The sequence below is a fragment of the Spinacia oleracea genome, chromosome 2 (assembly GCF_020520425.1).
Source record: "Spinacia oleracea cultivar Varoflay chromosome 2, BTI_SOV_V1, whole genome shotgun sequence".
Taxonomy (NCBI): Eukaryota; Viridiplantae; Streptophyta; class Magnoliopsida; order Caryophyllales; family Amaranthaceae; genus Spinacia; species Spinacia oleracea.
The window spans coordinates 99,763,536-99,777,958 of record NC_079488.1 but is presented as its reverse complement, the minus strand read 5'-3'; the positions used below and the strand labels follow the sequence as shown (position 1 = coordinate 99,777,958).

Genomic DNA, 14,423 nt, shown 5'->3' with positions numbered 1-14,423 from the left:
AGGTGGTGATTTTTTAATGGTTTACCATTTTCACCCGATCCACCCGGTTCATCCGCGGGTGATGGATGGACGGAGGGCGGTGATGAGTAAAGCTGGTGACGGATGGACCGGGTGGATGGATGCAGGTGATGCACCACCCGATCCAAATTCCACCCATTTCCATCCCTAATATTGAGGAGGGGTCTGTGGTGCAAGCTGCTTGTCTACAGGTAGTACATCAATGGGATAGCAAGTGTAGCAGAAGCTAAAGCAATGGTACTTGGATTAAAATTGGCAATACAGTGTGGGGCGAGGAAAGTGGTGGTAGAAAGTGATTGTTAATTACTTAATTTGCAAGTAATTAAATTCGTAAATGAGGAGATAAGAGATGATCTATACTTGGGAATGGACAGGGAGATTCGTGAGATAGCTAGCTTGTTAATTTGATTCATTTACTTTTATTCATGTTTATAGAGAGGCTAACTTAACGGCCCATACTATGGTTTACCTTAACCCACCCGAATTTTATACACGAGTATAAATTGAAAGATGCCCGAATATCATAGAGGATGTAGTTGGATCTGATTTTGGCATTTTGCTTGATTAACAAAGAAAATTAATAGCCGGCGTCGTTTTCCTCAAAATTAAATAAAACAACAATTAGGCCATTTCCTAGTATTTGTAGGCTTGTAGCCAGTTTATGGGCCATAGAAAACACAATCTATAGTTAATTGATAAATAATATACTGGGAATGAAACAAGTAAAAAAAAAGTTGTGGTATAATTTTTTGAAATGTAAACACGTAGCATTGCATGCATTTGAATTCGGTACTACTCCCTCCGTATTTAAAAAAAAGATACACTTTGATCGATACGTAGTTTGAAGAGAGTAATCAATTGAATTTATTAAATAAGATGAAAGTGAGATAGTGGATGAATTATTTATTATAGTAAAAAGATGATGTGGGTAAGTGTGGAAACCACAAGAAAGAGAGAAATATTAATACCAAGACATATCAAAAAAAAATTGTAGTGTGAGTTGAATTTATTAAAATAAGATGAAAGTGGGATAGTGGGTAAATTATTTATTATAGTAAAAAGATGATGTGAGTAAGTGTGGAAACCACAAGAAAGAGATAAATATTTATATAATTGGAAGTGAGTACCAAGACATGTCAAAAAAAGGAAGTGTATATCTTTTTAAAACAGGTCATTTAAAAAAAGTATATCTATTTTTAAAATACGGAGGGAGTACTTTTTAGGCTCGTCTACCGGATACGTACACTCCGATCAGTATCATACTTCTCAACGAATTGAAGGGACAATTGGCGGATGCTTTTATAAAACCTTTGGCTTACAATTTCAAAAGAACAACGTTTCAAAGATTGGTCTTGCGGGGGACTGTGGAATGTATACCAAGTCAAACTAGTTAGTTTTTAAGATTAATTGATCCATTCATTGTACTTAGTTACTTAGTCGTCGCTTAGTCCTATTATTCCCAAGGGTTGTTAGCTAACTAGCTCGATCTTTGCCCGGCCACTATTGATGATCTAAGCCATCCAATTAAGAGCCCCTTCATAATTCCATTGATCCCACCAATTATTTGTTGGTTTAGTGGTGATTGGGGCTGAACTTGGTAGGAAGAATCTGTGTTCGATCCCCCGCAACAACAATTGGGAGGGGATTGGAACCTAACCACCAAAACTCGCCCTGAATCCAGATTAGCCCTAACGATGAATCGGGTGCTAACACCAAAAAAAAAAAAATTCCATTGATCCCTTGCGCTAAGGCTTGGTAGATGGGAAGACTTGCCGGCGCTAATATGTACGCCTTTGTTCAATATAAGTACTTGTACAAGTAATTAAATTACCTTTTTACCAGTAATATTTACTATCTCTAGATTTGACTCTCAACAATTTGTCTTTTATATATACAGTAATGTAACAATTGTGTAATATGTTAGAATAGTCTCAATGCTTATTTTTCATTTATTAAAGTTTTTAAAAGTCTTTACTACATAGTAAAACATAACTAATATTTTTTATGTGAAAAAGTTATCATTATAATGGTCGAAATTTCTAACGATCAATACAATTCCTTTCCTCAAAATTTATCATATTGAACAAGTCATTATCACACATACGGAGTGTTTGGGCTCCCAATTGATTCTCAATTGGGCCACTAAGTCCAAAGCCCAATGGCTCTAAACAAACAGCATCAAACCCACCAATGGCTAGTCAGCCATCCATCAAGGCCCAAGGCCCAAAAGCAATAAATGACCTATGGGCATTTATTATGCAAACACTATAAATAGGCCGCCAAGGCTCACACCTCAAGGTACGTCCAATTTACCGCCTTAAGACTACTCTTCTAGAGAACTTCTCTCTAGAATCCGAGCATCATTCTTACTTAGGCATCGGAGGGGCTTTCCTCGGAAACACCCCCGAGGCTAGTAACTTTGCTCTTGTGCAGGTGAATTCGGACTCCACTCATTCAAACAAGCAAGATCTTCAACACATACAAAAGGGCCTTCATTCGAAGCCCATTGTTTCCATCTTTACAACACCGGAACAATTTGGCGCCGTCTGTGGGGAAGAACACTTCAAAGCCTTTGAAAGACATCAATCACCTCTTTCCGCGAAAATGGTGAATGATGCTGTTAACAACAATAACGACGATATGATGGTGCGGTCAGATTCAGAATCTGACCAAGAGGGGCACCCTCAATCGATGGCGAGGTCACAGCCAAGCAGAGCTACGACCGCCACGAATGCAGGACCTCCGATTCCAACTAGGGAAGAGCTCACTGCGGCCATGACCATCATGCAAAACTTCCTCTTCAATGAGAAGCAGCAAGGACTGGCAAATGACCGCAGAGAAGAGAGGAGGACCAGGCGAAGGCTGAACGAGCCACCCAGTGCGGAAGTGTCCAGACCCGAACGAGAACTCCTTCCCTTGACAGGTACACACTTGACGTCGAGGTGGATGGAAAGCACGTGGGACACCCAAAAAAGGGCACAACAGCAACCAGATTGGTTTGCGAGACCATCGCCTACTCCAACAGCTCTCCAAAGCGAATCAACTACTCGTAACACTCGGATCCGAAGCTCGGTGCTCAGCAGGTTGAGGCCCTCGGTCCACTCAAGGTTAAGACCTTCGATCCATACGAGACTCGGGGTAGGTGAGTCGAGCAGGTCTGGTGAACGACCCGAGGTCAGTAGCCGAGAAAGAAGAAGAGACAGGAGGCATGATCGAACCCCTAGCCCCCATCGTACGCCCGAGCGTTCTAATCACAGAACCTCGGCAAACGAAGGCATCAGGGCTAGACTCGGGAAAAGAATCATGACTCCTACGTCATCCCCTTTCTCGGACGAGCTGATCATGGAAGAAATACCGAAGGTAAGACTGCCAGCGCACCTAACCTACAGCGGAATCACAGATCCGAGGGATCATGTCATCTCCTACGAGCAGCAAATGTTCTTGAGTCCCTACTCCGAAGCATGTTGGTGTAAATACTTCCCAACCACGCTAACCGGAGTGGCGGGAGAGTGGTTTAGATCGCTGCCGAAGGGATCGATCAAGAGCTGGAAAAAGCTGAAAAAGAGATTCTGCACACAGTTCGTGAGCAACAATCGCCCCGAGCGAACCACAGCAGAACTGACCTCAATCCAACAAGAAAGAGACGAAAGTCTGAGAGAATTCATGGCCAGATTCATGAAGGAATCAACAAACATACCAAACTTGCAGCCAGACGTGGCCATCTTCGCCTTGAAGCACGCGCTCCAGGAAGGGAAGTTCCGTGACGAACTCTCAATGAAGAACCCCTCCAAAATAGCTGACGTGCTCCAAATGGCTGATGCGTTCATCAGAACCGAAGAGTTCAACAAGGCCGCTGCAAGATTGAAGGGATCGTCAGATCCGAGAGACACAAAGAATACCCAGAGCAAGCCCGAGGGCGGCTCAAGGAAGGGGAAAGAGAAAGTAGGAGCTAGAGAGATGAGCCCGAAGAAAGACGGGAGAAGGGGTGAACTTCAACCCAAATACACCAACTACACTCCACTAGCTCTGCCCCGAAAAGAGATATTTAGCCTCAACAGAAATGATGAAAAGTGGAAACTACCGGGGAAGCTCAAGTCCAACCCAGCTCGGAGAAACAAGAACAAGTGGTGCGAGTTCCATGATGACTTCGGTCACCATACCGAAGAGTGCAACTCGCTGAAAGACAACATTGAGGACCTCGTTCGCCGAGGCTACCTGAAACAGTACTTGTTAGACCGAAGGGAGGAAAAAGAAAAGGCCGCCAGTGGCAAACAGCATGAGCAACCCCAGAAGAGGGTCTACGAAACAACAGGACATAAGAAAAACGACATCCTGGTGGTGTTCGGGGGGCAGAAGTCTGGTCAGGCCAGCAAGAAACACCTAAGAGCCCTCTCCCATCGGGTCAACTTCAGCGCGGTTGGAGACAACCAACCACACCCCCCGAACATGACCTTCACTGCTGATGATTGCTTCGGAGTCCAGTACAAACATGACGATCCTCTGGTCATTTCCATGGACCTCAACAACCATAACGTACATCGAGTGTTAGTCGACGGAGGAAGTGCCGTCAATATCATCTTCAGAAACTGCTTCGAGCAGCTGATCCTCGAAGAGCCAGAGGAAGCACTGACGAAAGTCAGTTATCCTCTGATCGGATTCAACGGATCCGCAGCTATCCCCCGAGGAAAGATCACCCTACCAGTCACAGTGGGCGAAGGCCAGGCAGCAAAAACCCTTCGGGACGAATTCTTGGTGATGGACTGCGACTCCGTATACAACGTAATCATGGGGAGAACCATGATTCACAAGATGCAAGCAGTCCCCTCCACATACCACCAGCTGATGATATACGTCTCGGATGCAGGATTCGCCGAACGAATCAGAGGTGATCAAGAAGTGGCGAGAAGAACCTGCCACACTGCTGTCCGAAAGCCCAAACTAGGGGACGGCCCCGAGGAAGAAAAAGGAGCTACGGGAGAGGAAAGCGAGGCAAAAAGGAGAAGAGCAAGCACGAGCAGCTTGTCTCCCGCAGAAGTTGATGCCCGCCCCGAAACCCTATCTCCCGAACCAGATCAAGAAATGGAGGATATCTTCCTCGAAGAGGATTCAGACAGGAGCGTCCGAATAGGCAAGGGCCTAAGCTCGGGGCTCCGAATCGATTTGATCCGATTACTCAGGGATCATAAAGACATCTTTGCATGGTCAGCACCAGATATGCCAGGGATAAATCCGAAGCTGATTTGTCACAAGCTGGACGTCAACGCTGAAGCTCGGCCAGTCAAGCAAAAAAAGAGGAACTACTCCTCGGAGAAAAACAAAGCCATCGCCGAGGAGGTGAAAAAGTTGCAGGAGGCCGGATTCATTGAGCCATGCATGTATCCGAAATGGCTGGCCAACGTGGTGATGGTCAAAAAAGCGAATGGCTCCTGGCGAATGTGCGTGGATTTCACAGACCTGAACCGAGCCTGCCCCAAAGACTGCTATCCCCTGCCAAGGATAGATCAATTGGTTGACTCCACCAGCGGCCATGCACTGCTCAGCTTCATGGATGCCTTTTCAGGCTACCACCAAGTGTTCATGCACCCCGATGACAGGGCAAAGACAGCGTTCATCACAAGCGCAGGAGTGTTCAACTACAAAATGATGCCTTTCGGCTTGAAAAATGCCGGAGCCACCTACCAGAGACTAGTTGACCACGTCTTCGCCGACCAGAAAGGGAGGAATGTGGAGGTCTATGTGGATGACTCCATCGTAAAAAGCATCAAGGAGGAAGACCACGTCAAAGACTTGGCAGAGACCTTCGGAAACCTGAGGAAGCACAGCATGAAGCTGAACCCAAAAAAATGCGTCTTCGGGGTGAAGTTAGGTAAATTCCTCGGATTCATGGTGAGCGAACGAGGAATTGATGCGAACCCGGACAAAGTCCAAGCGGCATTGGATTTACCCGAGCCGAAGACCAAGAGAGATGTGCAGAGGCTAACCGGCAGGTTAGCCGCACTAACAAGGTTCATATCAAAGGCCTCGGATAAGGGAGCCCCCTTCTTCAAAGCACTGAAACCAAAGAACCTCCCCGGAGGAGAAGCAGAACCAGTCAAGAAAAAAGGGGTCCCGAGGAAAGTGGATCCCGAACTGATATGGGAACAGGAGCAAAAAGAAGCTTTTCAGCAACTCAGAGCCCACCTAGCTCAACTGCCGACACTGGCCAGACCAAAGGAGGGGGAAACCCTGTACCTATATGTCGCAGTTAGCCCTGGAACCGTCAGCGCAGTGCTTCTTCGGGAAGAAGAAAAGAAGCAACAGCCAATCTACTTCACCAGCCGAACACTCACAGGGGCCGAAACCCGGTACCCACTCATCGAGAAAGTCGCATATGCAGTAGTGGTAGCTGCACGAAAACTGAGGCCATACTTCGACTCCCACCAGATCACAGTGCTAACTGACCAACCGCTCGAAAAAGTACTCGACAAAATAGAGAGGTCAGGAAGATTGGCTGCCTGGGCCTTCGAACTATCAGAGTTCGGCATCAAATATCAGCCGAGGACAGCAATCAAAGCACAAGCATTGGCAGACTTCTTGGCCGAGTGCTCATACCAGGAAATGTTGGATGATACGAAAAGCACTTGGGAGGTCTTCACTGACGGATCTTCCACAATAAACGGCTCAGGGGCAGGAGTTGTACTGATCCCCCCGACGGGGAAAAGCATAGAGTATGCATTGAAGTTCGGCTTCAAAGCAACCAACAACGAGGCCGAATACGAGGCCGCAATCGCAGGGATAGAGCTTTGTTTATCCCTGGAGGCCGAACATGTTCGCCTCAAAACTGATTCCCAGCTTGTAGCCAACCAGATCCGAGGGGAGTATGAGGCCAAATGGCCCAGCATGACAGCCTATTTAGCAAAAATTAAATCCTTAACGTCAAAGTTAAGATCCTTTGAAGTCATCCTCATTCCCCGAGGACAGAACACACAAGCAGACGCACTGTCAAAACTCGCAAGCTCAACACTCATCGACCTAAACAGGTCGGTCCACGTGGAAGTTCACCAAGAGAGAAGCATCGACTTGCTACCCACCACAGTATGCAGCTTACGTACCGAACCTAGCTGGATGGACGCAGTAGTTGCATACAAAGAAAGGGGAGAACTTCCCGAAGATAAGCTGCAAGCGAGAAAACTGAAAAGATTCAACAGATGGTTCATCATCAGCGCCGAAGGAGAGCTCATGAGGAAATCATTCTCTGCTCCGCTGCTAAAATGTGTGGGTCCAACAGACGCTGACTACATCCTAAGGGAAATCCACCTCGGGATATGCGGAAACCACATTGGAGGTAGGACATTAGCACATAAAGCCCTTTCGGGCTGGGTACTGGTGGCCCACTATGGTTTCCGAGGCAAAGCAGATGGCAAGGAAATGCGAGAAATGCCAAAAGTTCGCACCAGCCATCCATCAACCAGCTCAAACCCTACAATCAACACTGTATCCCTTACCATTCGCACAGTGGGGGTTAGACATCATTGGTCCCTTCCCCTCAGCGACGAACCAGAAGAAGTGGTTGATTGTAGGAGTCGACTATTTTAGCAAATGGATCGAAGCCGAAGCTGTCTCCTCCATCACCGAACCTCAGGTCCGCAAGTTCATATGGCAGAACATCATCACAAGGTTCGGCATACCAAGACTAATGGTCTTCGACCACGGGAAATAGTTCGACAACACCCCGTTGCAAAAGTGGTGCAAACAGTTCGGCATACACCTAGCGTACTCGGCAGTCTGTCACCCACAAAGCAACGGGCAAGCCGAAGCTGCTAACAAACTCATCCTCAGCGCACTCAAGAAAAGAGTCGAGGATGACAAAAACAAATGGTTAGAAGAGCTACCCGGAACGCTATGGTCCCTTCGGACCACTGAGAAAGAAGCTACCGGGCAAACACCGTTCCACCTTGTATACGGATCCGAAGCTGTAATTCCTGTGGAAATCGGAACAGAAAGCCTGAGGATCCAGGCATACAACAGGTATGATGGGCTCCAAGGAGAAAGCAACAATCAACTTCTATCCGAAGCTCTCGATCTACTGGACGAAGCTCGGAACGATGCAAGGACACTCAACGCAGCCTATTTGCAGAGGGTCAACAAGCATTACAACCGAAGAGTCAACGCCAGACCCCTAAAAGTCGGTGATCTAGTACTCAGAAACGCCGCCTCGGTTCAGAAAGGACGGATCCATGGCAAACTCTCAGCCACTTGGGAAGGACCATACATCATCCATTCCGAAAAAAGGCCAGGCACGTATATGCTGAAACAGTTAGATGGAACAATTCTGAAGAACCATTGGAATACCGATGTTCTCAAGAAATATTTTGTATGATCTCTGTCTGTAAACCAAGTAAGTTGTTTAATGAGAAGAGGAAAGCCATTGGCACCATGTGTTTCATTAAACTTATCTCTATAATTATTGTCCCTTTATATATATATGCAGCCTCGGATCTGATCAATCCGAGACTAAAAACAGGTTGACTTTGCCCATTCCTTGATAAAATGCAAGAAATGACCAAATCATACACTTCAGGGAATCGTCCAGAATCCTCGGATTCGCGGTACCCTAATAAAATTTGTTCGCAACAAACAGTCGCTCGAATCAAGTTATAAAACTCCGGCTCAGATCCACGGATCGCCGAAGGCATAACTAAAGAGGCAGACTAGCGATCTCTTGCCCAGGTTTCCGAACCACAAGAGATCGGAAGAACAATCCAAACCTCTGAGCAGATCGACGGATTTGAAGAGTCTGGAAACTAAAGAGTCTCTTAGCAGATCTACGGATTTGAAGAACTCGCAAAACTAAAGAGTCTCTTAGCAGATCTACGGATTTGAAGAACTCGCAAAACTAAAGAGTCTCTTAGCAGATCTACGGATTTGAAGAACTCGCAAAACTAAAGAGTCTCTTAGCAGATCTACGGATTTGAAGAACTCGCAAAACTAAAGAGTCTCTTAGCAGATCTACGGATTTGAAGAACTCGCAAAACTAAAGAGTCTCTTAGCAGATCTACGGATTTGAAGAACTCACAAAGTCAAAGAGTCTCTTAGCAGATCTACGGATTTGAAGAACTCGCAAAAGTTAAAAAGTCTCTTAACCGATCTACGGATTTAAAGAGCTCGCAAGATCAAAAGGTTTTTAGCAAGTCTACAGAAAGAGGAGCTCGAGAAATCTACGGATTTAAAGACCTAAAATTGCGAAAGAACAAGTTGAAAAGAAGCAGCCAAGTAACAAACATTCATTTTTTATTCAATATTTGGGGGAAGTACAAATACATTGAAAACCTCAAAAATTGAAAACAAAATGAAACAGTTAAAATCGGCAGCCATCAACAGACAATACCGGCCTACCGAAGTACTAAGAAAGCAAAAAGAAATGAGTACAACGCAGCGCCGAGGCAAAAGGGGGAAAGGCAAGCACATGTTCGGAAGTCCTCAACTGGAACCGACCGACTCTGAAGAAGACGACTGCCCGAATCCCTAACTCTTGGGAGTCTCAGGAGCATCCCCCAGGGGAGCATCCTTCGAAGAACCCCCAGCAGTAGTATCACCTTCGGAAGTCGCCTTCTGGGCCCGAGCCTCTGCAAGAGCAGCTTGGCGCTCAGCTTCAGCTTCGTCTCGATCGGCCTGGCACTCCACCAAGTGATCCTGGGCCCTCATCCAGAGCGGAACCTTCTCATTCCAAGGGAAATGAGGCATATGCTTCGCGAACATCCGCCGAGCGCCCAGGATGCCATTCCAGTATTGCTCCCTACACTGATCAGCAGTGTAGAGGTCAACTCTCTCTTGCTCCAGTTTCCGAATGGCAGCATCCTTCTCTCGGATCTTCAGCTGGAGAACGGGCACCTTGTCAGCTTGGTTCTGAACAATCTCCCGATGCTTGACAAACTGCTGAAGCCTCGCCTCCGCTTCCTGGCTCTGCTTAATGGCCGCCTCAAATTTAGAAGTCATCTCCTTGAGAAGACTGTCTTTTTCTTCAAGTTCGCTCGCAAACTTGGCAGCCATTTCTTTCCTCTCCTTGTCGAAGGAAGCTATCTTTTCAGCATCCTCCTCGACTCGGAAAGTAAGCTTCCCAACTTCGGCCCCGATCTGCTCAGCCGATTCCCTAGCCTCACGACTGTACTGAAGGTACAGTAGCTTGAGGTCCACCATCTCGGCCATGAGCTGCCCAGCCTTCTGGTCCAAGACAGGGATATCACGAGCATAAGCCTCCTGATACCTCCTCAATTGCCTCTCCTCAACCGAGCTACACTCGGAAGCGAACGAGGACCAGAAAACAGCCTGGGAAAGAAGAAAAGACAAGAAAAGATGAGGAAAGAAGAAAACAACAAACCAAAAACGGAACTCAAAACAAAATTCCCAACACTTACCTCATTCAGATAATACTGAGCCATCATAGCTGGGTTCCTCTCCTCAGCTCCAGGAACCCTCCACTGCGGGTTGGCCCGAAGAAGATTCTCCCGTGCAGCTTCGGGACCCACCAAAGATCCCACGTGAGCCATGGGGTTCTCCCCCAAAACCGGAGCCCTAGCATAGCGAGCCATCGCCTCCCTTACCTCCTCGGGGATCCGTTTCAGCGGAACATCCGAGCAAGGGTCAGCGTGGATCAGTCTATCCAGGGCCGAGGTCGAAGTAGAGCCCAAGGTCGAGTGGCGCCTCTTCCTCGTCAGACCCTGCTCGGGTTGCTCCTCCTCAGCAGAAGGGACCTCCTTCTCAGCTTCGGGAACCTCCATGTGAGCCTCGGTGAGATCCACCATCTCCTTATCTGGACTTCTCTCCCTTTCGAGAGAAACGTCAGCAGATTCTTCCTTCCGCTCGGCCACAGTAGGGACATCCGAGCCAGGAACAAGGTCGGCTTCAATTGCCTCCATCACCTTGGTTATATCCTGGATCTCGATCCCCAAAGCAGCAGACGGCTTCAGCGGAGAGGGGATGGTATCTTCCTCGGCCAACGGTTGGTCCACGGGCGGCGGTTCCGCAACCACCACACTCTTCAACTTCTGCCCTGGCAAGGGCATGAAGTGAAGGAGATTTTTGGGAGGAGGCATGACTTCCGAAACTTCTTCCTACAGGGCAAACGCTCAAAGGTCAGTTTCAGAAAAAGAGAGAACGGACCACAAAGGCTCCAAGTCAGAACAAATACCTTCTCCGAAGACTGAGAAGCTTTCGCTTTCTTCGGATGCGCAGAAGGCCTCAAAAGAGTGCTGCCCTTCCTTTTGCGCTGATCCTAAACAGAGGAGACCAAGGGTCAATAAATGTAAAAGAAGACAAAGGAAGGAATAAAGAAAAAACGCGAAGTACCCGGTTCCTAGATAAAGAGATATCTATCCGAGCCGGAGATGAAACCGAAGGAACGGCACGCGGCACAGCGTCAGTCCCAGGACCCTAAAAAGATGGTCCAGGACCAAGACGTTAGCCGACGGCCAACCAGAAAGAAAGACAAACAAAAGACTTCGAGAAATAGAAACACTCACCGGATCCGAGGTCGTCCTCAAATCAGGGAGCACGACTTTCACTGGAACAGCTTCGGGAGAAGAGGCAGAATCCCACGGATCAGCTCGAACTTCAGATATCCGAGCGACACCCGACGGAGACAGCACGTAATCCTTCAAGCGAGGATTACGAGGATTCTCCTTCCCGAACTTGTAATCAGGGGCCGAGTCGTGAATGGTCTTCAGATCCAAAGAAATGCCCAAGACCACAGGATCAACGCAGCTAAAGCCGTACTCTGCAGAAACAAAGCACAAAGCAAAGTCAATAAAACGAGACAAAAAGGAGGAGGACAAACTTACTAAAGCACGGTCCCAGCCGAAAGACACCTACCCCTGTCAAAAATCCTACTGAGACCGGCAACAGCAAGAATGTCCTCCCGCAAGATATAGTTGAGGTTCGGGAGCCAGTTGGACGGCAGTTTGTAGTTGTCCTCCCGAGCCAAAAACCACTGGAGGAGATCCACGTAGTGGTGATGGTTCCGATCCGGAGCAGCCACGCTTCGCATATCAGGATCAGGAGTCACAAACCACTTCGGAGGGCGGTAAAAATGTGGATGTTTCGGATCTGTCGGCACACGAACAAACAACCACTCCGTCTTCCAATTATGATCAGAGCTGAGGTAAGGGTAGGCCGTAATATAGTTCGGCTCCCCCTTCCTTCGGGATCTTTTGTTGATGATGGTCCACCAACCATACCCATCTCCCTTGGAAGCATGGTTGAAAGACAGATCGTGCAGATCCCGAAACACGGCAACAGAGCATGGAAAGTTAATAAAATCGCACACCCATCTAAATCCGATGATGTGCCTCATAGATTTGGGGGTAAGCTGGGCCAAACTGATGTTGTACGACACCAGGAGCTCGGAAACGAAGGGATCCAAAGGAAAGCGGAGACCGTTCTCCAAATGATGAGTATACACAGAGATGAACCCCCTCGGCGGATGAGTCACCCGAGGACGCTCCTGGTCGGGAAGCTCGCACCAGTACCCCAAGGCGTGCTGGATTCCGTATAACTCTTCGGCTCTCCGATGGTAGTTCCCCAGCTTCGCCTCCACCAACCAGTCACCACTGACCGATTTTTCCAAGGGACCATCGATCTTAGTGGTCTCATGCAGAATCGGGGCATACTTGCCCTGCGGATCAGCTTCAGTCCAATGAACTGGAAACTCAGGGTAAGAGCGGCGCACACCCGAAGAACCAGCTTTCTTACCAGAAGTTGCGCGTTCAGACACGCTAGACCCGCCAACAACATCATCTTTTGAAGCATCCCAACCAGTCGAACGCCTCTCCACCGGCCTCTCCGAAGGCCGACCCCTCGAAGTTTTCGGTAACCTTCCCGAAGGCACGTTCTCCCTCTCACTAGAGGAACCAACGACGAACTTGCTCTTGCCCCTATTCTTTGCCATGGCCGCGAATTCTCGGTCTAGGGTTGAGATTGAGGGGTAGAAGGGAAAACGAAGAAAAAAAGGAGAATTCAGAAACAAATTACCTTTTTCCGAAGCGGAATTCGCCGATAAAACGAACAACACAAGTTCCCGAAGTCTAAAGTTGGCCGAATTTCGTAGATCTGAAGAAGCAAATTGCACTGCGATCGCCGGAATTTAGAGAGATAATGGGTTTGAAAGAAGGAATAAAAAGTTCAAAAAGAGCAAAGCACCCAGTATTTATAGAAAAGAAAAGGGCGCATCAACTTCCTCAACCCACGATCTCCACGACACGGTACAACTCCCAACACTTGTCATCAATGCAAATCATCTCTTTTCAAAAAAGAGAGGGAACTTTTGGACTTCTGACAGCTGGAAACCCACCCATTTAATTCTAAATGGACCGGGTCTGGGGGGCATGTTGTTTGGGCTCCCAATTGATTCTCAATTGGGCCACTAAGTCCAAAGCCCAATGGCTCTAAACAAACAGCATCAAACCCACCAATGGCTAGTCAGCCATCCATCAAGGCCCAAGGCCCAAAAGCAATAAATGACCTATGGGCATTTATTATGCAAACACTATAAATAGGCCGCCAAGGCTCACACCTCAAGGTACGTCCAATTTACCGCCTTAAGACTACTCTTCTAGAGAACTTCTCTCTAGAATCCGAGCATCATTCTTACTTAGGCATCGGAGGGGCTTTCCTCGGAAACACCCCCGAGGCTAGTAACTTTGCTCTTGTGCAGGTGAATTCGGACTCCACTCATTCAAACAAGCAAGATCTTCAACACATACAAAAGGGCCTTCATTCGAAGCCCATTGTTTCCATCTTTACAACACCGGAACACGGAGTATATAGCAAAGCACATGCCAATATTTAAGGTTGAATGATAAATTAAGGTGATTTTTTGTTGAATTCTGTAATTCGTCATATTTGACTACAAGTATTAGAATTTTCAAAGTTTGTTATAATTAACCGAACATACTTTGATACGAAAAAGACAGCCATGGAACAAGTTAAAACACGGCTAACTATATAAAACCAAACATTTGTTAACAACGTAAAGCCCATGCATGCTTTCACGTACCCTTCTTCAATACAAAATTACAAACCCATTATTATACATAATTATACATACTCCTACAATGAAAGATTTGATAGGAAAGATAATGAGGAAGAGGGAAGAGTATTCATCAATATCGCCACGACGAAGGCGTCAATACTCGAAAATATGTTGTGATGAACATGAAATTAGAAGAGGGTATGTGCCTATTATGGTAGGCAAGTGTGAGGAAGAAGAAGAGAGGTTTATGGTACCACTTAGGTTGATGAAGCATCCTTTTATTATTGATTTGCTACAATTATCTGCTAATGAGTTTGGTTATCAACAAGATGGTGTCATTCAAATTCCTTGTCAACCACTTCATTTCAGACTTGTTATGGATAATATTTCATCCAAGAAT

General features: G+C 47.0%; 1 protein-coding gene across 4 annotated transcripts; it reads right to left on the bottom strand.

Annotated features, from left to right (window-relative positions):
- Positions 1 to 9,271: 9,271 nt before the first annotated feature.
- LOC130468042 (uncharacterized) lies at positions 9,272 to 12,078 on the bottom strand. 4 transcript variants are annotated; one of them, XM_056837466.1, is made up of 5 exons: positions 11,517 to 12,078; positions 11,344 to 11,427; positions 11,186 to 11,269; positions 10,413 to 11,108; positions 9,272 to 10,323 (listed from the first exon to the last, which is right to left on the bottom strand). In XM_056837466.1, the coding sequence occupies exons 4-5, from the start codon at positions 11,088 to 11,090 to the stop codon at positions 9,523 to 9,525; spliced, it is 1,479 nt and encodes a 492-aa protein (XP_056693444.1). In that variant the 5' UTR covers positions 11,091 to 11,108; positions 11,186 to 11,269; positions 11,344 to 11,427; positions 11,517 to 12,078; the 3' UTR covers positions 9,272 to 9,522. The 4 variants fall into 4 exon arrangements, with proteins under 4 accessions (XP_056693444.1, XP_056693442.1, XP_056693445.1 ...); XM_056837464.1 differs by having other exon boundaries at positions 11,186 to 11,427; XM_056837467.1 differs by lacking the exon at positions 11,344 to 11,427.
- Between the last annotated feature and the right edge of the window lie 2,345 nt (positions 12,079 to 14,423).